Raw genomic sequence first — 22964 nt, 5'->3', positions numbered from 1 at the left:
CTTAGTGGAACACAGGATTTGGTGTGAGACGTAACAGTGTTGGAGCCACTTGGTAATAGTGATCACAACATTATCAAATTTGACTTAATAACTGGAGGGAGTGCAAAAAAAGGTCTACTGGACAGCATTTAACTTTCAAAAAGATGATGATGCTAAAATGAGGAAAATGGCTAGGAAAAAAAACTGAAAGAAGCAACTGCAAAGATTAAGAGTTTAGCTCGGGCATGGATGTTGTTTAAAAAAACCATCGAGGAAGCCCAGACCAGATGTATTATTCCTTCCAGGTGGAAGGAAGGCTAAACGACTACTGGCATGGTTAAAAGGAGGTGAGAGAGGGGGCGCTGGTGAGCAGCGCTAGCGGATGGTCGTGTAGTGGCTCGTGCTCCCTCCCAAGCTCCGATATTTTCATTTTTTCTGCGGATAGTGGGGATTTTTTCTCTTCAAAATCGGACGGCTAGTAGCTGGATCGTGCAGGATGACAGCGAGAAAAAGGACTGCTGATTTGAAACAGTTTTCGTTTAGCAAAGTTGCCGACATGATCGGCTCTGAGGACGGCGACGAGCAGGCCGGTCAGCAGCGGGCTGAAGTGGCGGCGGCCGCGGACGAGGGACCCGGGGCGGCCCCTTTGTCTGATCCCCTGATGGGAAGCCTTCACCCTGATATACCCACCCGCTCTGAAATCCGAAATTGGTTCTGCGAAATTCGAGCGGATCTTAAAAGTTACAAAGCCGACCTGCAGGAACGCATGGGCGAATTGCGGGAAGACCTGAATGCAGTCGGGAACCGCGTGGACGAACTCGACTCTCGCGCCGATCACCAAAGTGCTGCATTGGAAAATTTAAATCAGCAAACCACACAATTGCACCAGACGGTGGAAGCCATGTCCGACAAACTTGAAGACTTAGAAAATCGCTCCAGGCGGTCTAACATCCGCATACGTGGCGTGCCTGAAACCGACAACTATAAGGACTGCATGGTTACGGCGGCGGCCATTTGCAAAGCTCTTTTAATTGATTCTCAGTCACCTTCGAGCGAGGTGAGAGCGGATCCGGTTATCGAGCTGGAGCGAGCACACCGGGCGCTGGGCCAGAGGAGAGACAATTTGCCGAGGGACCTTGTCATCAAATTTCTCAACTTTCGGCAAAAAGAGGATGTTATGGCTGCAGCTCGATCTCTGCCTAATTGGACCTGGGAAACCCACTCCATCTCTATCTATAGTGACCTGGCGCCATCTACCCTCCAAAAGCGTTTTCAACTTCGGGAAGTGACTGGTGCCCTACGGAATGCGGGGATCAAATATCGCTGGGCATTCCCTTTTGCCCTGTCATTTCAATACAAGGGGATTACCTACAAACTCAAAACGCTGACGGAAGCGGAGCAGGTCTTTACGGAAGCGGGGCTGGCGATCACGTTTACTGCTGAACGGCCTTCCCACAGACCGTCCCGGATGGATGCCACTCCAAGATGGCGGCGACCTGAAGCGGGTCGGGGCCGCCTACGCAGACAGAATACCCCAGCAAGTTTACCCACTGCGGATCAGGGTTGAGACTTCTCTATACTACCGCTATTGTTCTGATCGGAGACCGGTGATGTCTCGTTAGCCTATGGTAGAGCCACGGACTTGCTTTACCTGTTCGATTCTTTTATTTTGGTTTTTTTACTTGTGCCCACTCACATTGTTATTCTTATGTTTAGGTGTTAGAGTGGGTTCTAGATTTCTGTTTTATGGCTGTCTACCGCTAAATTTACTGCTTTATTCCCATGATGTTTTTCTAAGGTGAGCTTGGGGGGAGGGGGGGGTGCTGACTGTCGGCTGGTGAGCTGTTTATTGACCCCCTGGGGACATGGTCCATGGAGGGTGGCGATGGACTTTTCTGATTTCCCATCTAGATATGTTGAAGTCTCACCGGGATTTGTTTTTACCTATCTTTGTCTGGTCCTTAAGGTTAAGGGACAAGGGGCAACTTTCTATCCCTTTTTGTCTGTCGCAGGGACGATCTACCACACCAGTCTATCCTATGGTTCAATTCTTTTTCTTAGTTATTTCGCATGGTTAAAATAGTATCCCTAAATGTTAAGGGGCTCAACTCCTACCGCAAGAGATTCCTACTCAAGCAGGAAATTCAGCGCCAGCGAGCCGATATCGTATATGTACAGGAGACGCACTTAAAACCAAGGCATAGCCATCTCCTAGCGCTCCGTACGCATCCACATGTTTATCACGCGGGCTGTGGGAGTGGCAGTAAATTTACGGGTACGGGGATTATGCTGGCTGCGACCTTTGTCCATGACTACATCTTCCATAAAGCTGACCCTAAAGGGCGGTACCTCCTACTGAAGGTCCGGGTGGCTACCCGCGTCTACACCCTGGTTACTATATACGCTCCAAATAAGGATCGTGACTCCTTTCTGACGGAGCTTGGCGGTTTACTTTTAGAGCATGCAGAGGGGCATATAATTCTGGGGGGGGGATTTTAACGTCACCTTGCAGCAAGAGCTTGATAACTCCCTGCCTCAATCTCATACACCTAAGATACTCCGCAGACAGCTTAAATCCCTTATTACTGACTGGTCCTTACTGGACATTTGGCGGCACCGTTTCCCTAAGTCTCGCTCTTATTCTTTTTATTCCTCTCCCCATGATAGCTACTCCCGCATCGATTATTTCTTAATTGACAAACAATTGGGCAATTTGGTTCGCACGACGGACATAGATGCCATCTCCTGGTCCGATCATGCTCCCATCTTGTTAGAGGTGGATATGCATGATGGGGATCGAGGAGAGCGTTTTTGGCGCCTGAATGAGTCACTGCTGCAAGATGATTCCTATATTCAGCAACTTATTCCCAATTGCAGGAATATTTTGATCTAAATAATGACCCTGAGGTTAACCCCGGTATCATTTGGGATTGTTCTAAAGCGTATACTAGAGGTCTCTTACTCTCTCGGGCGGCGGCATGTAAACGCCAACGGGAACAGACTAGGCGACTTCTGATGCATAAAATTCAGCTACTTACTAAGGAACATATGCATACTCTTTCCACTTCCTGTTATCAGAAGTTATTGGCTGCCAAATCTGAGTTATATAATCTTGACAATGCTCAATTGATCCATGCCTTAAATATGACCAGGCAGGCTTACTATGAGGGTGGGGACAAGGCGGGGCGGTTCTTGGCACGTAGTCTTAAGGCTAGGCAAGCTGCTCACACTATTTCTAAAATTAAGAATGCTACGGCTGAAGTGGTGACGGCTTCTACGGATATTAGAGCTGCATTTTCTGCTTTTTATGAACATTTATATAGCCCTGCCGGGTCCATCCCTTCTGCGAGCATCACTGATTACCTGCAGGGGGTTACCCTACCGAGCCTTACCTCACCCCAACGGGATGCGTTAGATGCGCCTATAACTGTGGAGGAAGTTTTAGTGGCCATCAAGTCCCTCAAGCCTGGAAAGGCGCCAGGCCTGGATGGTCTGTCTGGGGTCTATTATAAGAAATGTGCACCTGTCCTTGCCGGGCCGCTGGTTCAATTTTTTAATAGTTTACGGGCGGAGGGGACTCTAGCTCCTCAAGCAAATGTGGCGGGTATCACCGTCCTCGCAAAGCCAGGGCGGGATCCCACCCAGTGCGCCTCCTATAGACCTATCTCCCTCATAAACGTAGACCTTAAACTTCTGGCCCGGATTTTGGCGCTCCGATTGAATAAGTATCTCCCGAACTTAGTTCACTCTGATCAAGTGGGCTTTGTTCCGCATCGTATGGCGGCTGACAATATTCGGAAGGTGCTGGACCTTGTGTGGTGGGTACATAGGCGGAAGGACCCAGCAGTCTTGCTTTCCCTAGATGCCGAAAAGGCATTTGACCTGGTCCACTGGCCCTTTTTGTTTTCGACTCTAGGGAAGATGGCCTTTGGGCCAGGTTTTTGTCAATGGATCAGGCGCCTTTATGATCACCCCCGAGCGCGGGTGAAGGTGAACAATGGTTATGGACCCGCTTTTCCTATAGGCAGGGGTACTCGGCAGGGGTGTCCCCTCTCCCCTCTTCTGTTTGCCCTATATTTGGAACCTCTTGCCGCTACGATCCGTGATTCCCAGGAGATTAGGGGTGTTGAATTAGGTGCTGCCCAGTATAAATTATCATTGTTTGCTGACGATGTGCTGTTAATATTGACCAACCCCCAGGCGTCTCTACAGGGAACCATCCGGGAATTAGACCGGTACAGCGCTGTCTCCGGCCTCAAGATCAACTTTGATAAATCTGAACTGCTCAACATTACTTTGAGCTCTGAGGATGTCCGAACGTTACAGGGTCTTTTTCCTTTCAAATGGGCTCCACATCATATCAAGTACTTGGGGGTTCGGATATCCTCTCAGCTTGCTGACTTGTACGGGCTGAATTATCGGCCATTACTTGATAAAATATTTACTGATTTGAGTCGCTGGAACAAGGGTCTGTATTCATGGCTGGGCAGAATTGCGATTATTAAAATGAATACCCTGCCTAAACTCCTTTACCTGTTCTCCTCTCTCCCTGTGTATCTCTCTCCCCCTCATCTACACTCTTGGCAAAAGAGAATCTTTGATTTCATATGGCGCAGACGGCCCCCTCGGCTCCCTCGGGCGGTTCTTTACTTACCCAAACTGCAGGGGGGGTTGGGAGTGCCTAACATTCTCTGGTATTATCGAGCTGCACAGCTCAGGGCATTGATAGACCTCAATCATTCCTGTTCCCCTAAACAATGGGCGCTTATTGAACAAGCCATGGTGGGTCCCATGGCTATTGCAGCCATGCCCTGGCAACCTAGGTCTACATGGACCTCTGTCCGTTGTATCCCGTGGGCCTTGGAGACCTCCCTCCGCGTTTGGGGACAGTCCCGTAAACAACTGGTGGGGACGCATTCCTATTTTTACCAATCCTCTCTGGCTCATAATGTGCGCTTTGCCCCGGGGCACTCCTCCCCACATTTTACTCCTTGGCGGGAGAAGGGCATACTTACTATTGGTCACTTTTTATCACAAGGGGGGTTTCTCACCATGGCCCAATTGGCAGATAAGCATAACCTTCCTTCCCCCAATTTCCTGGTCTATGCCCAAGTTGTGCATTTCATCCGGTACCTACAGGGCACTAATCAATTGCGCTCTGGCCGTTCTCTGTTGGAAGTATATTTTTCCTATTGTGATCTGCTTAAAGGTGTAACATCCAAACTGTACCAACTGTTCTTTCAACAAGGGGTAGATCAGTGCACTTTTGTTTCACAATGGGAGACTGATTTGCAATTGCAGCTGGGCAATGGGGGATGGCTTGCGGTCCTGCAGCAAGCCAAACGCTGCTCGATCTCAGCCAAGTTGCAGGAAAATTGCTTTAAAATGATATACCGTTGGTATCTTACCCCTGATAAACTCCATAAATTTTACCCCCATATTGATGATAAATGCTGGCGTAATTGTTCCCAGACCGGCACATATATACATATTTGGTGGCATTGCCCTAAGCTCTCAGCGCTGTGGCGGGAGGTTTTTGCCTGGCTGAGTCACCTCCTCACCATAGCTTTGTCTCCCTCGGCGGCCATGGCGTTACTACATATCTTTCCGGATGCCATCCCCAAACTGTACTGGCGCTTCTGTGCTCAGCTGTTTATAGCTGCTCGCAGCCTTATTGCCACATACTGGAAATCTGACCATGTGCCCACCCTGCCGGAGATTCAGGCGAAGCTCCACACTTATTATAGATTGGCTTCCCTGACGGCGGTAAAACATCAGCGCCTTCCTGCATTTCTAAAGGCCTGGCGCCCTTTTCTTACTTTTTTGGGTGGCCCATAACCACTTTTTCCTGTTCTGATCCTGGGACTTGGGGTCCGTGCCGCCCCATCGCTCCCTCCTCTCACGAGCTGGGGAGGTCTCTATTGTATCCCTAGAGGCCAATGTGCACTGGAGGCCCCTTACATTTTTCTTTTTCTTTTTCTACCTTCTTACCTTGCTATCTCTTGCATAGGATACCTGCGCTTCATAGAGACTGGTTACTTGGTTTGATGATATGCTGTTACGCTTCTCGTGGTATTTGATCTTTCCTTTGCAGCTCGCTCCCTTGGACTGATAGACTATTTGCATGGACTGAGACTTCTTCATGGGGGGGGAATGGGAGGGGGGGATACAAACTGTATATTACTCTTCTCGTTACTGGTCACACATTTTGTTTCGCTTTCATGTCTACTTTGCATTTGACATTGTGTGTTTTGCAGTTAATAAAAATTGTCAAATTTAAAAAAAAAGGAGGTGAGAGAGGCTATAATATCTAAAAACGTTTTTCAAAAAATGGAAAAGGGATCCAAATGAAGAAAAGAGGAAACAGCATAAGCATTGGTAAGTCAGATGCAAAGTATTGATAAGGAAGGTTAAGAGAGAATTTGAAAAGATGCTTGCCGTGGAAGCAAAAACTCATAATAAAAACTTTTTCAGGTACATTTGAGGTGAAAAAAACAAACAAACCTGTGATGGAGTCAGTTGGACCATTAGATGATCAAGGGGTAAAAAGGGCACTTAGGGATGACAAAGCCATAGCAGAGAGACTAAGGGGTAGATTTTTAAAAAATGCGCGTTCGCGTACTTTTGTTGGCGCACCAGTCGCAAACAAAAGTACGCTGGATTTTAGTAGATACGCGCGTATCTTCTAAAATCCAGGATCGGCGCACGCAAGGCTGCCGAGCCACGCAGCCTGCCTCCGTTCCCTCCGAGGCCGCTCCGAAATCGGAGCGGCCTCGGAGGGAACTCTCTTTCGCCCTCCCCTCACCTTCCCCTCCCTTCCTCTACCTAACCCACCCCCCCAGCCCTATCTAAACCCCCCCCCCTTCCTTTGTCCACAGATTTACGCCTCCCGGAGGGAGACATAAATCCACGCGCGCCAGCGGGCTGCTGGCGCGCCGAGACGCAACCCGGGGGCGGTTTCGGAGGGTGCGGCCACGCCCCCGGACTGCCCTGGGCCGAAACCACGCCCCCAAAACGCCGTGTCCCACCCCCAAAACGCCACGTCGATTGGCCCCGCCCCCGACAAAAAACCCCGGGACTTACACGAGTCCCAGGGCTCTGCGCGCGCTGGCAGGCCTATGGAAAATAGGCACGCCGGCGCACAAGGCCCTGCTCGCGTAAATCCGGGCGGATTTACGCGAGCAGGGCTTTTAAAATCCGTCCCTAAATGAATTGTTTGCACGGTATTCAGTGAGGAAGTTGTAAGAGATATACCTATACCAGAAATGATATTTAAAGATGATGATGATTTGGAAAAGCTGAAATAAATCTCTGTGAACCTGGAAGATATATTAAGGCAAAGACAACTAAAGAGTAGCAAATCACCTGGACCAGATGGTATACATCCCAGAGTGCTGAAAGAACTAAAAAATGAAATTGTGGACCTGCTATTGAAAATTTGTAAACTATCAGTAACATAATCTATGGTATCTGAAGATTGAAGGGTTGCCAATGTAATGACAATTTTTAAAAAGGCATCAAGGGGTGATCCAGGAAACCACAGACCAGTGAGTCTGACATCTGTGTCATGTAAAATGGTAGAAACTATAAAAAAAACCAACCAAAATGACTGAACATATAGATAGTCACAGTTTAATGGAACAAAAGCAACATGGATTTAGCTTTTAGAGGTTTATAAAATAATGCGTGGAATGGAACAAGTAAATGTTAATCAGTTTACTGTTTCGAAAAGTACAAAGACTAGGGAACATACAATGAAGTTACTAGGACATAAATATAAAACTAATAAGAGAAAATATTTTTTTACTCAACGCATAATTAAGCACTGGAATTCATTGCCAGAGAATGTAGTGAAAGCTATTAGTGTAGCTGTGTTTAAAAAAGGTTTGGACTAGTTTCTGGAGGAAAAGTCCGTTAACCATTATTAAGAAAAGTTGCAGAAATCCACTGCTTATTCTTGGATAAGCAGCTTGGAATCTCTCTACACGTTAGGGATTCTGCCAGGTATTTGTGACCTGGCTTGGCCAATGTTGGAAACAGGATACTGGGCTTGATGGACCTTTGGTCTGACCCAGTATGGTAAATCTTATGTTCCTATGTTATATTCACTGCTTCCAGATAACCCTGCTCAAGAAAACACCTCTGCATATCTGGCATTAGTTTTACAATCTTGTGTGGAGGAACAAACCTGAGAAAAAAAAATTCCAACTGGTATGTTTTCATGCTGGTGTCACGGATGAAAGCTACAGAAATGCAGAAGATTATTCTAATCTATTGCTTTCCATTATATTAAACTTGCAAAGCAACAATCAGACTAATCCACATATCTAAAAAGAAACATGCTGAGGATGTGTAAGCCTCAAATTGAGATCGCATGAATACAGATATGAAAAAGACTGCAAAAAAATCTTCATTAAACCGAAACCACACTATTTTATTTATTTATTTATTTTTGGTTTTTATATACCGGAAGTTCCTGTATACAATACATATCACTCGGGTTCACATTTAACAGAGACAACTATCGCCGGGGAGGCGGTTTACATGGAACATATCGAATATAATGAACGGATAATAATCAAAGTACTAGAAATACACTAGAAATATATCATCTATATAGCACAACCATGTTACAGTATTAGACCAGTATGTGGAAGCATATATATACTTCTCAAAAACCAAGACATAAAGACAAGCTATTTCGGGGGGCCCCATTGCTGTACCTTTAACTTGCTTGTAAACATCCTATCAAATTCAAAAACATTTTCAGTCAGTAGCTAGCAATGTGGGGCATTGCACCAAAAATAGCTAAATAACCAACAAAGCCTCAATTTGAGAAATATTTGCATACAAAGATTCTATATTTAATGTGATTAACCAGCATCCTCACATAATACTGAAATCCCCTGTTCAAATGTATATAATGAGACAAGTCCTGGACATAAGATTTTCTTAACATCACAAATGGTTTCAAATACACATTTATAAATTTAGAAAGGGGCTCCAGTGGAGATCCCAGACCTAAAATGATGGGTCTACATGGAGAAGAAACCAAGCTTTTATGTATTTTAGGGAAAACATAAAAGCATAGAACTGTAGGATTATTTTCAGTTAAAAATGCCCCTCTTTATTAGTAATAAATCCTTCTGCTAACATTGTTAATATTAAGGTAACTATCTTTTCTTTCAAATACAGAGTAGGATCTGAATCCAATTTCACATAATATACGGTATTTTACAACTGACAATGTACCTCCTGCATATAATTCGATGCTCCCTCAAAGCAGTGACTAGGTGCGTGCACATTTTTTTTCCATGTGAGCAACAAATTTTTAAACCAACAATTTCTGAGTCCGAACATTAGCGTTGTATTTCTGTATATAGCACAAAAAAAAATGAATGTGAGTGACTATTTAACACCTGGGTGCGATGCTCCTAAATGTATGAGCAGTCACTCAAGCACTCAGCTTAGAGAGAACTATGAAGATGACTTGTCTAAGATCACTGTGGAGCCCTCTTTGTCAGAAGATTTAATTACAATAGTATCATCCTTAGCCAACCTGCGTAAAGCTGACCGTTCATCAAAAGATAAATACATAGACCAACATTGTTGAGTAGACTCCAAAGCCTGGATCTCTTTCTCAACAAGATGCTGAAAAGCCAACAGAAGGGGATCACCCAAACCAGGATGACACTACGTTGATCATTGTAAAATTACTGATGGATCATCTTCACTATTTGGCACTGGTTTATCATGAAAGTTTTTTTAACTGAAGAGTTCTCATAAAGCAAAACAAAAAAGTGCGCAAGGCAAAAGATTGTTTTCCCTGCAGATCACTTTGCAGGTCTTATCCTGCCTCTTCTGCATGTCCTGCTGCGTGACTGTACAAATAGGAATGCACTCATTCAACCTGATACTTGAAGACAGGCCATTTTTAACTTCAAAACGTTTATTAAAGACAGGTGTCCCATTTGGCTGTGTGCTCTCGGCATCACTAGTTAACATCTTTCTTGCTCCAGTTTGGCCAATCTTGATGTAAACTACAGGAATTATGCAGATGACATTCAATTCTTTCTTCCAAAGTAGAGGATACATTCTATTATATTTCAAGGTACCTTAGCAAGACAGAAATAATTTTACTGAACACGTTTTCCCATACTAATGCTCCTTTGTCCTTTCAGTTTGAGAAAATCCCAATTCACCTAAAGTGAGAAAGCTGGAATTAATTCTGGAATTTGAATTTTCACTACTTATGCAAGTGAAAGCTGTGATAAAGGCATCTTTTTTTTTTTCAAATTGTCTCTCCTTAGGTGGCTCCAGCAATTTTTAAGTCTCTACCATTTTAGGACAGTATTACATGTGCTTATTCTATCTAGCTTAGATTATTGCAATTCTCTTTATATTGGTAGGCCAGGAAATGTATTAAGAACTTCACAGGTAGTACAAAACTCAATCACATGGGTTTTAATTGGCATAAGACATTCATAACACATTACACTTAGATTTGTTAATTTGGTTACCGAAACATTGAAGAATCAATTTAAAGAGTCTCTCACTTATTCATAAGACAGTCACGGTGCTTCTCAGTGAATCAGTTATTTGTTAAAAATGTACAGGCCACAATGAACTGAGACTCATTGACTGTAATTTGTTAGATATCCCTTCCCCACAATTAGTGCACTTAGATGAAACACAGTAGCGTACATTTGCTGTAAGAGGTCGCACAAACATAAGTTCTATGCATAGAAAACAGACTGTTTTGAGAGGGAGGGGGATTAGGTATAATTATTTTTCCAATAATTTTTAGAAACCAGGAAATGCCAAATAAACTAAAGTTTATTATAGTATAAAATTACAAATTATAAATCAATCAGATAATATATTTCTTTTTTAAAGCAATTCAATTAGATGCATTTGCAAAGAATCTCCCAAAGGTTATATGCAAACAGACAGACAGATTTGCTAATTATTTGTACAAGCAAAGCTTACTGTCAGGTCCAGGTAGACCATATCCAATCTTGAAGATAAAGATGAAGGCAGGGAGATGTAGACCGGTTAAGAAATCAGGATATCTTTATGATGATGGTCTCCATAGTCTCTTGATTTGGATCAGAATTATATCAGTGGCACTTTGTATACCTGTCAGTCATGAGTTGCGTATTAATGAAAGCTTCTGTGCTTTACATTTCTGAAATTTCTCTCTGGTTACAGACACATAGGGCCTTATTTTCTAAATGGATCGCACACGATAAGGGACGTTTTGCACGCGAAACGTCCCTTTTCGCGTGTGATACCAAAATGGGGGCGGAGTCGGCCCCGGAAGAGGAGGAGTCGGGGCGTCACCGGGGCCGACTCCGTGAAGACGCCGCGGACGACGAAAAGGTAAGGCCCTTTTCGCGTCCGAGTTTGCGCCCAATAGCTACACCTTCTGTGGTGGCACTATTGGGTGCGAAACCGGCAGCAATCGCACCGTGATGGTGTGATCGCTGCCGGCTAGCGCAGGCCCGCCCCCCCGCCCCTCATTCCCTAAAGTATCGCAGGCCTGCGATACTTTAGAAAATGAGGCCCATAGTTGGGAGAAGGCAAACACTGGGCTGCTTCTCGGAACTTTTTACTTGGCCTTGTTGCTAGAGTTGCTGTGCCTTGTTATGGCTTCACAATGGTCTGAGTCTTCAGTGAATAATAAGCAAAGGTCTTTTATGAGTCCCTGGGGGTCTACACATCTTGAACAACATTAATTAGGGTTCCAACCATCAAGCAATCTTCTTTGGACCTAATTAAATGATTCTAAAAGACAGTTATGCTAGTATCATTGTCTTGCAAAAAGTGTTGAGTAGACAAAGCTTTATTTTAACAATCATCCAAAGGATGACCTCAGCAGCATAGTGTTCTCTACACATCACACTCTATGGTATTGGCCAAGAACTGGCTCAGGAAGAGGAATTCCTCTTAAACTATGTTGGGACAGTGTTCATTATTGGTTCAAAGAAAAGAGTTCCATTGTTTGGGACTGGTTCTCTTACTGAACTTCCAGACACTTCTGATAGTTCGGTATGTTCCTTGGATGCCTCCTCTCCAAGTACTTAGCTTTTTAGGTCTCTCAGAATCAGAATCTAAGGTGGTATGGCTGAAGACAATTTCTGCTTGGATAAACTAAGACTGAGTAAGCTCAGATGATTTGTCCATGGTTTTATTTGTATTGATGGATTTCTGACATAGATATTCATTATAAAGTGTAGATTTATTTCTCAGATTAAACTGTTTACATTTTTCCCACCCAGTTCCATGTCCCAACCTGTACATGCAGCTGAATGCATTGCAGCTCGTTCTGGATGAGCGGAGCATATTGTGGCTCAACCAGTTTCTATTGGATTTAACACAGTCACTACATCAGTTCATGGCCATGTACAAACTGAATGACAACTCCAAGTCTGATGAACATGTTGATATCAGAGTGGATGGATTGATGCTGAAGGTAAGATGCATTACAGAAAATGAGCATTCCTAGTGTTTAAAAATGCTATCCTTCTTATAGACCCTTTTTCTTCATTCTCCATGGAATTTGTCATTTCCTGTTCCTTCCTCTCTTCCATTCTGCAGGCTATATGGATACTACTTTGTCCAGTCTCTTTACTACAATCTATCCAGGTTGCATAGCCATAATGTCTCTTCTGTTGTCTTTTATAAGGAGGTCTGTAAGATAGCGTAAGTGGTCTTTGGCTTTTATAAGTGATTTTATTTGCAGTGCAAAGGAAATGATATATCATCAGTCTGCTTACCTTCACAGCCCAACTTCAATTATACTATTCTTGGTTAGGACAATATTTGTTGCAGGAGCTGCCTTCTCCTTACAAACAAACAAGTAAAACAGTCATGTTGCAGGAGCTGTCTTCTCCTGGAGTCCCGGGTGTCTGTCTGTTCCTACCAAGACTCAAACTCTTATCCTTGCTCTCAGGGGGACCACCTGAGAGCTGACTTTCTTTATGAGCTCCCTTAAAATGGGCCAGGCTGAATAACAAAAGATATCCTCCTAAGTTAGTTGCACCACAAACATTATGCTCCTACATTAGGAGCACAACAGCAGAGATGTTCCTAAACACTGTCTCCTGTTCAGTCTCCACACCCCCCCCCCCCCATCAAGTTAACATGTGCATTCAGCCTAAGTTGATCACCCATTTTAACTCAGCCTATGCACATTTTAACTCCTGATGCATTATCATAGCATTATTTTACTGCATGTTAAAACTGCACTGAGAAAGGAAGTAACATCACCAATCTGCATGGCGACTTGAGATTCAGGCTCCCTATAGCTACCCCGTAAATAAACACCTATATCGAAGATCTAGATTCTCCCATGTTACAGCAAGGCTGCCAATATTGAGGCCAGAGTGACTGATATGTCTATACAGAGAAAACCAGTTGATTTGAGGCAATATTCGTATGACACTAAAGGATGGAGCCCTGTGGAGCAAAACAATATGGCTGAGCAAAGTGAAGTTGAGACATCTGGCAGAGTAGCAAAGCAGAGGAAATAAAGCCTACTCACAATGAGGGGATATACTCACTTGCGATGACTTTAATGTTAGTTTCAGCAAATTAATGAAAGAAATAAAGTCAAAGAAGGATGAGATTTTGGAGCATGTGACAGACCTCAGCAATGATTTGTCAGACTTCAGATGGAGGTTGGAGAAAGTGGAGGCACATGTTGAGGATCAGGCCTCTTCTGACACAGCTGAATACAATTATTGAAGAGATGAGAAATGCTAACAATGAACTAATAGATAAACTTGAGAACCTAGAGTATCTGTCTTACAGGCTAACCTACATATACGTGGCCTGCCCGAGGTGGATGCATATGAAGATTCCACAGCAGTAGTCAAGCAGATCTGCAAGGCCATTCTAAACTATGAGTTAGAGACTAATGAGTCAGTTATTAATATTAAATGGGCACATCATGCACTTGGCCCCCCAATTAGATATGTTCCACAGGACATTATGGCATACTTCTATAACTTTTTGATACAGGAGAGAGTGATATCTCAAGCAAGGAAAATGGGGTCTCTTCTTTGGGGTGGACATACCATTGGTATTTATAATGATCTATCTCTTCTCACTCTCCACAAACGGAAAGATTTGGGGGCCAGTCACCACAGTACTGAGGAAGGAAATTATAGTTATCACTGGCTATTTCCTTTTGGGTTTACATTCATGATCAGTGGCATTACATCAAAGGTCAAATCTGTTTCTGAAGCAATGATAATTCTGCAGGCAGCAGGCATTTCAGTTCCAGAGACAGCAGAGACGCCCGATGACATGTGAAAATTGACTTTCCTAAGTGGCAAAAAGTGGGAAAGGGAAGCAGAAGGCTGTGATGAAATTTCGAAAGCTCCACTATTCCCTGAGCTCTCAACAGCTGATGGCCAGTATGCTGAAGAGCCATAGCGTGAGAAGCTCTGAGCATAGAACCTTTTATCTAAAAGCTCTAAACTCGTTTTCGTTTGCTGACTAGGGTAACCAATGAACACTTATTTTGTTCATTTGCATGGATTATCCATAGTGCACAGAATTTGTATTTCTAGTCTATTATTGCTGATATTTGTTGTTTCTTCATATCCTCTTCCTGATTACTCATTTGTTAGAACATAAGAACATATGAAATTGCCATTCTGGGTCAGGCCAAGGGTCCATCAAGCCCAGCATCCTGTTTCCAACAGTGCCCAATCCAGGATAAGAGGGGGGGAGGGAGGGAGAAGGTGGGTACTAATCTGATAGAAGGTTTGTGTGGCACATTATGGGCACTAGAGTCAAGAAGAATGATGAATTGGCAGACTGTGGACCTGGGGATTAACATTATTTCTGGATGAGATATGGGATGTGTTAGGATAGGTTCTGATTTAAGCCATAAGAGTATCTCCTTTATTTTCCAGGAACAGCAATGATCAGAATAGTGACTTTAAATGTAAAGGATCTAAATTCTCCCTTTAAAAGGAAAATGCTTTTTAAGGAGGCAGCTTCTTTGCAGGCTACAATCCTTTTTGTTCAGAAGACAAATCTCCGGAAGCATGACCTGGATCCAGAAATTATGACTCACCAGAGGCTTGCATCAAGATGAATGGTTGATACTCAAGTAACTTTCAGACAGGGTTTCCCATTATCTCCACTTATTTGCCCTTATCATGGAAACCTTTGCTGAGCGATTAAAGGGGGAATCTGGATGAACATTTTAAAATAACACTCTTTGCTGATGATATTTTATTCACATTGTTCTGACCTGATAGTTCACTGTACATCTTGGTGAATGAAATAGAAATGTTTGGGAGAGTTTGAATATGGACAAGTCAGAGATTCTTAATATCACTCTCTCTGAGAATGATGCTCTGCATTTACAATGTTAGTTTTCCTTTAAGTGGGCTAAAACAAAACTGAAATATCTAGATATATATATACTGGGCCGAGCTGAGTGACCTTTTTAGGATTAACTTTACCCCATTGTTTTCAGTTCTTTCTAAAGATTTGGACAAATGGGAGATTCGGCCCTATCATGGCTGGGTAGAATGGCAGCAGTAAAGATGAATATCCTACCACTTCTATGTTACCTTTTTCAGACACTGCCTATTTATCTACCTGATAAAGTCCTAAAGTTTTTCCAGAGAAAGATCTCCATTTTCATTTGGAGATAGAGGCCTCCACGGGTGATTAAGTCTGTCCTGTATCAACCAAATACTGCAACAACAAACCCATTAGTAAAATACAATTTATTTTATTTATTTATTTATTTAACATTTTTTTATACCGGGATTCATATAAAAATTTTACATATCGTCTCGGTTTACATTGTAACTGAAAAACGGGCATGTGAGAATGCAATTACATAGAACAGGGCATAAAACTTGGATCAGAGTACATGGGGAAAAAAACTTGGAACATAATAAAGGGGGGAAAAACGCATATACATATTATTAGGCTCATATATATAATGTGAGCGACATAAAACTTTGAGGTAAGCTGATGTGGAGAGGGGTTACTAGATTGTAAGGGAGGTATGATTTTATAGTCTTAATTTAGAATGATGGCTAGTGTGATGGTGTTGAGGTAAATTCTTATCATAATTGGAACGCTTGCTCAAATAGCCAGGTTTTTAGTCTCTTTTTAAAGTTGATTGGGCAATGTTCTGAACGGAGTTCTGGCAGTAGAGAGTTCCAATTTGCTGGACCTACTGCAGACATGGCTCGTTTGCTTAGAGAGGTTTTGATGTATGTTGTTAGGAGAGTGTTTTTGTATGCTGTTCTCGTCAGTCTGGTTGGTAGATGTGGTTGGAGTGGAATGTTGAGATCCAGAGGAGTGAGCTTGTGGATGGTTTTGTGAATGATTGTTAGTGTTTTGTATAGGATTCTGTACTTGATTGGGAGCCAATGTAGGTTTCTTAAAATGGGGGTAATATGGTCTCTCTTGTTGGTCTTAGTCAGTATCCTGGCAGAGGCATTTTGCAGCATTTGAAGGGGTTTAAGGGTGTTAGCTGGAAGGCCGATTAGCAGAGAATTGCAATAATCGATTTTAGAGAAAATGATAGCTTGGAGTACTGAACGGTAATCTTGGAAGTGTAAAAGTGGTCTGAGTCGTTTAAGGACTTGCAATTTATAGAAACTCTCCTTAACAGTGTTATTGATGAATCTCTTTAGGTTTAATTGATCATCCAAGATGACTCCAAGGTTTCTCACCAGAGAGGCGAAGGATGGCTGATTTATAGGGTTCAAGTTTGGCCTAGTGTAGTTACCGTCTTGAGAGATGAGGAGAATTTCCATTTTATTGGAATTGAGGATTAGATTAAGGCTTGAGAGCAAGTTGTTGATGGATATGAGGCAGGTGTTCCAGAATTCTAGTGTTTTTTGAAGGGAATCTTTAATCGGTATCAAAATCTGTACGTCGTCCGCATAGATGAAATGCTTTAGTTTTAGTTTGGAGAGGAGCTGGCAAAGCGGTAAAGGTATATGTTGAAAAGGGTCGGTGATAAAGAGGAGCCTTGGGGGACTCCCATAGATGAGTCGACGGGGTGTGATTCATTGTTGTTGATTCTGACTTTGTAAAATCTGTTTTGTAGAAATGTCTTAAACCAATTTAGAGCGGTGTCTTTGATTCCGATGTCGGCTAGTCGTTCCAGGAGTAGAGAGTGTTTTACTGTGTCGAATGCGGCTGATAGATCGAGGAGTATGAGTATGCAGGATTGTTTTTTATCAAGATTCAGGAGAATTGTGTCAGTTAAAGAGATTAGAAGAGTTTCAGTGCTCCGTTCTTTGCGAAAGCCGAATTGCGACGGTGCTAGGATTTTGTTGTCATCTAAGTACTCCGTCAGTTGTTTATTTACTATTTTTTCTAGTATTTTAGCGATGAAGGGTAGATTTGCAATGGGTCGAAAGTTGGCTGGGTCATCTGGAGAAAGGTTAGGTTTTTTTAAGAGCGGTTTGAGGATTGCGAGTTTCAGAGGGTCTGGAACTGAGCCTTGCATAAGTGAACAATTGATGATGTCTGAGATTGGTTTGGTGACAGTTTTAGGGATGGCAATGAGTATATTGGAAGGGCTCGCATCTGTGGGGTGTGATGCAGGTTTGAGTTTTTTAATGATTGTTTCGATCTCTAAGGAGGAGGTCAGTTCAAATTTTTCCAGAGTTATGTTCTGTTGGAAATGTGCTGGGTAAAGGGGGGGCAGAATGGAGCCCATAATGGCATTTAAAGGTGTGATAAGGTCTGTGATTTTTTTCTTGAAGTAACTTGCTAGCTCAGTGGCTTTTGTGGTGGCTTGATAGTCAGGGATGGATGGGGGGGAGGATTTGGTGAGAGATGAGACGAGAGAGAATAGGGCTTTAGGATCGAAGATGAAATGGTGAATTTTATGAGAGTAGAAATCCCTTTTAGTTTGTAAGGTGGCTATCCGGTAGCGGTGCATGAGAGCCTTGTATGTCTCATGGTTGGATTGTGATGGATTTTTTCTCCATAAAAGTTCCTTACTTCTGAGCTCTTGTTTCAGGGTTTTCAGTTGTGGGGTGTACCAGGGTTTTCTGTTGTTAGTGTTGGGAAGGGTGCTTTTTTTTTTTACAATATAACAATGAAGGCACACAACTTTACTCAAAGAAAACCACACATATAAATGTTGTAATATCGAGGTGTTTGGTGGATTCTCAGGGGCAATAGTGATGGTATCTCCTACGGGAGGAGCCCCGTAGGGAACTGTAGCACCAGGCTAGACTCAGATGCACAAACACAGAGAATATATCTTTTATTATACAGCTTGTCTGGTTCACCAGAGGTGGCAGTAGAGAGTAGATTAGATAGCAACAGCTGTGATCCTCGGCATGGGAGACCCGTCCCACAATGGTGGTGTAAGGCCCCAATGCATATGTCCAGTAAGGCACTATAGGAGAGACAGAGTGGCAGATGTTATAACACACTCCCTTGTAGCTGAGTAGATAGAGTTCCAATGAGCAGTAGAGAGAGGATAGATATCAATCAACAGTCTGTGGTCCTCGGCAGAGGAGACCCGTTCCACAATGGTGGTGTAGGGCCCGCTGTAGATGGACAGACTGGGAGAAGAAGTACTCACTCTCTGTAGCTGATAGGTAGTGTTCCAGCGGGTTGAAGAATTGGTAGCAGGCACCAGGATAGACACACAGGCCCTCGAGGAGCAAGTACCTGTATCAGGAGAGGCACCTGGAACTAAGCAAAGGGCCCCCGAGGAGCGGGTATCCAGGTTAGTAGAACCCCGGAGGGTGAAGGTAGCTTCCAGCAGAATAGAAGCGGCAGAGCAGCTTCAGACTGGAGTGAAGCCAATCTGATCGTTGCTAACTCGAATAGCAGTAAAAAGAGAGGGTTTAAATCCCCACAGAGGTGGGGAACTTCCGGGGCTGGCCCCGGGTTTTTCCCGTGCTGGACCCTTTAAACAAAGGGCTGACGTTGCCGCGCGCATCCATACGACATCAGGGAGCGTGGCCTCGACGGCGGCAGTGCTGCTGCTGCGAAGGAAGGCCTCTCAGCGTTTCCAGGCCTGTCGATCTGCTGTGAAGGCGGGTAAACACGGTCGGCCACAGCCTGGGTGGTCGATCGGCGCAACAATAAAGATGTCAAATTAATTCAAAATTTGTTTTTAAATGGCCATCATAACTATGCAAAGGGACTGCATTAATGAACTCAAAGGCTGATGTCTCAACAAGCATGTAAGGTGTAATCATACGTCATTAGTGGTAAAAAACAAAAAAATTCTTTAAATGTAATGTCTTGCAATTAAATGTAAATGATACCACAAAAATATTATTTTTTGAGATTTTAGTATGCACATAAAAATGGCTTAATTGAATTCTTGAGAAAAAGCGCTTTGGTGGTATACGATTCAACTGATGAAAAGTGCCCTGTACAAGGACTGTCAAGTTTCATGATGTCATCTGTAGTTAATAAAAAATCCAGTTAACTGATGTCATTTCATTGAGTCCCCAGATGACATCAGTTAAACCAGCCCAACTTGTGCATGTATCTCCTGGTTTTCACATGCACCGGACTTTTAAAATTCATCTTAAAGCCTTTAATACTAAGTTGAGATTCCATTGAGAAACCAGTTTCCTTAGAAGAGACTGAAATGCTTTACATCCCTTGAATATCTGATCAAATCTGGGTGTGATGACAAGGAAACACTCTGCACTTTGCCTCTGAAACAAGAAAGAGCAGCCACTTGAACCTTAAGAAAATTCAGTGCCAAACCCTTCTGCAAACCTCTCTGCAAAAAGACCAGAATCGTTGGAAATGAAGCCTCAAACTGAGACAACCCTAATTCCTAGCACCAGGACTTCTAAACACTAACAGAGGGAGGAGGAATAGCCTAGTGGTTAGAGCAGTGGACTATAGACCAGGGTTCGAGTCCTGCTGTCACTCCTTGTGACCTTGGGCAAGTCACTTTACTCTCCATTGCCTCAGGTACAAAAACTTAGATTGTAAGCCCTCTGGGGATAGAGAAATACTTACAGTACCTGAATGTAAACCGGTGTGATATCTCGATTGAGATCGAATGTCAGTATATAAAAATAATAAATAAATAAATATGCCAAGGAACTAGATATTACCTGTCTTGCAGCGAGGTGGCAGTCACTTCCTATGAATAGCCTTTGTCTCTCAACCTTCTCCTTTCAAGAGCCAAGTCGTGAGACAAAAGTGGTCCACCTATTCCATTGGACCTTGAAGAAGATAAGTGGGAATATGATTGAACCTCAAAGTGTCTTCTACCTTGAGTCTTATCAAATTGGTGAACCAAGGCCTCCAGGGCCATGAGGATCACCTGCCCTGGATGCTATCTATCCATCAAATTACTCTTCCTACTAGAGGCCACAGTGGAAACATATGCAAGAGACCTGTTAATCAAGTAGACTTATTTATTTAAAAACTTTTCTATACCATTGCTAAGTTAAATACCATCGCAACGGTTTACATGTAGGCACATATTTAATGTAGGTAAAAGTGTACTATAGTACATTCTAACAGGTGCCGTCAAAGGTTCGGTTACAATATATCATTAGACATAGTCATTTAGCGAAGTAGTTCATGACCAATTGTACCGAGGTACTTACACCGGTAGTTTTATTACACATAGTATTATAGTTATGTTTTATTGTGGTGTAGAGTTCATAGACTAATCTACTGTATAGTCCTAAGGACTGTATGTCGGTGCCTTTCTGTCTTTTCCTGAAATATTTCTCTCTATTCTCCTGTCTCTTTGTAAAATGCTTGTTTAAAAAGCCATGTTTTTATGTTTTTCTTGAATGTCTTGAGATCACTTTGTAGCCTGATCTCTGGAGGCATTGTGTTCCAGATTATGGGTCCTGCTATTGATAGGGCTCTTTCTCTCACTTGTGTCAGTCTTGCTGTTTTAACTGATGGAATGGTTAGGAGTGCTTTATTTGCTGAGCGGAGGTTCCTGTGTGGAGTGTCTTGCCTTAAGAAATAGTCACTACTTACAACTGCGCCGTAGCAGCAGGGGGTCTATTTACTGTGTGGGATCTTGCCAGGTACTTGTGACCTGGTTTGGCCTCTGTTGGAAATGGGATACTATGCTTGATGGACCTTTGGACTGACCCAGTATGGCAAGTCCTTATGTTCTTACCTTATCAAGGCCACTATTGTGACAGAGCATCAAAATCTTCTGATCCTGATTCTTCTCTTCAACTGAAAAACTATTGGTCACCAACAAATCTACCTGATGGTCCCCCCACATGGACCTGATGAGGGAGAATGCTCCCTTTGCCATCTCCCATTCCCTGAAGTCTAAGATATGCCTGCTCAGGTAATCCGCTTGCACATTCTCCATCCTGGTGATATGAGAAGCTGACAGAATCCATTTATCTGTAGTTATTTGGGTATACGTTCCATACAACTGGGCAAACTGGCCCCCTATTTGATTGAAAAATGGACCCTCTGGACTTCACTGAGGAACCCTTAAGTTCTCCTGAACTGATGATAGCAATTTCTCTCACAGTTCTGTGACCTCCATGAAAGGACTGGGACGTCTCATTCAATGTAAACCGTTTTGACAAAATGTATTTTTTATAAAGCGGTATATAAATATTTTTAAATAAAATAAAAATAAATAAATATTGCCTTTGTGCAGAAGAACTCTTCCCTGGATGATAATATCTTAATTCCCAAAACATTGACCTACTAAGGAATGCCTTCTGAGCTTCCTTGGGTTTGTCCTTTGGCAATTTATGATCCTTGGACTCCCCTACATGCTTGACCAGTGTTTTCAGGTCTTCCCCCAAAAAGAAACTGTCTTCGAAATGGAAAATTGCCCAGTTGGGATTTAGACCAAATGTCTGCTGCTCAATTATGCAGCCACAGCAAACACCTAGCCACCACTGAAATAACTGTACTTTGTGTAGACGTCCGAATCAGATCATATAAGGCATCTTAAATAAAGGTAACATCAGCCTTCAGCCACTCAGCTTCCTGCTCCAAAACACTATCCTCTGTGCTGGCCACTGGAAGCTGCTACACCCAGCGTAAACATGCTTGAGCCATGACACTGGAACATACTGCCGCCGGAGCACTAAAACTGTGACCTCAAATGCCCTTTTGAGATGAATCTCTATCTTCTTTTCTTGGGCATCCTTGAGAGCCTCCTTTCCTTCAACAGAAATCATAGTCATTTTAGTTACAGTGGATACTAATGAATCCACCTTAGGCAACTTTAATTGCTCTAAAGCCTCCTCAGGCAGGGTATATAACTTTGCCATGTTCCTGCTAATCTTTAGCTTTGTTTCTGGCATATCCCATTCCTCAGAAACTAAAGCTTTGGCCATCCTGTGAAAAGGAAAACATTTCATGGGCCCTCTAAGCCCCTCCAAAATTGGATCCTCTTCCTCCTGTTCAGGCTCAGCTCTCTTCTCTTTGATACTCACTTCTGCTAGAGACTGAGTAATTATGGAAGTCAATTCCTCTCTATTAAAGAGGCGGATCACATTCTAATCATCTCCCTCTGTTACAGAGATTTTCTCTTCTTCCAGCGCCTCTTGATCTGGGTGAGCACCCTGTGGCAACTCCCCCAGAAGTTTTCTCAAGAAAATTCTCCCCTGAGGGGGAAAATCCAGATCAAAATCCATTCAGTTTCCAGCCAAAGCTGCTTAGTAAGAACATAAGAACATGCCATACTGGGTCAGACCAAGGGTCCATCAAGCCCAGCATCCTGTTTCCAACAGTGGCCAATTCAGGCCATAAGAACCTGGCAAGTACCCAAAAACTAAGTCTATTCCATGTTACCGTTGATAGTAATAGTGATGGTTAATTAATAGCAGGTAATGGACTTTCTCCAAGAACTTATCCAATCCTTTTTTAACACAGCTATACTAACTGCACTAACCACATCTTCTGGTAACAAATTCCAGAGTTCAATTGTGCGTTGAGTGAAAAAGAACTTTCTCTGATTAGTTTTAAATGTGCCACATGCTAACTTCATG

At 43.1% G+C, this 22964-nt stretch overlaps 1 protein-coding gene across 1 annotated transcript in view; it reads left to right on the top strand.

The window, feature by feature from the left end:
- Positions 1 to 22964, top strand: part of UHRF1BP1L (UHRF1 binding protein 1 like) — a 373911-nt gene that overhangs the window by 242420 nt on the left and 108527 nt on the right. Inside the window, exon 13 of the mRNA XM_029597381.1 lies at positions 12261 to 12454. Coding sequence (XP_029453241.1) covers positions 12261 to 12454 — 194 coding nt within the window. The remainder of the gene's footprint in view (positions 1 to 12260; positions 12455 to 22964) is intronic.

This window comes from Rhinatrema bivittatum, chromosome 4 (assembly GCF_901001135.1).
Source record: "Rhinatrema bivittatum chromosome 4, aRhiBiv1.1, whole genome shotgun sequence".
Lineage (NCBI taxonomy): Eukaryota > Metazoa > Chordata > Amphibia > Gymnophiona > Rhinatrematidae > Rhinatrema > Rhinatrema bivittatum.
Note: the sequence above shows the minus strand (reverse complement) of the source record. Positions and strands in the feature narration are given on the sequence as shown.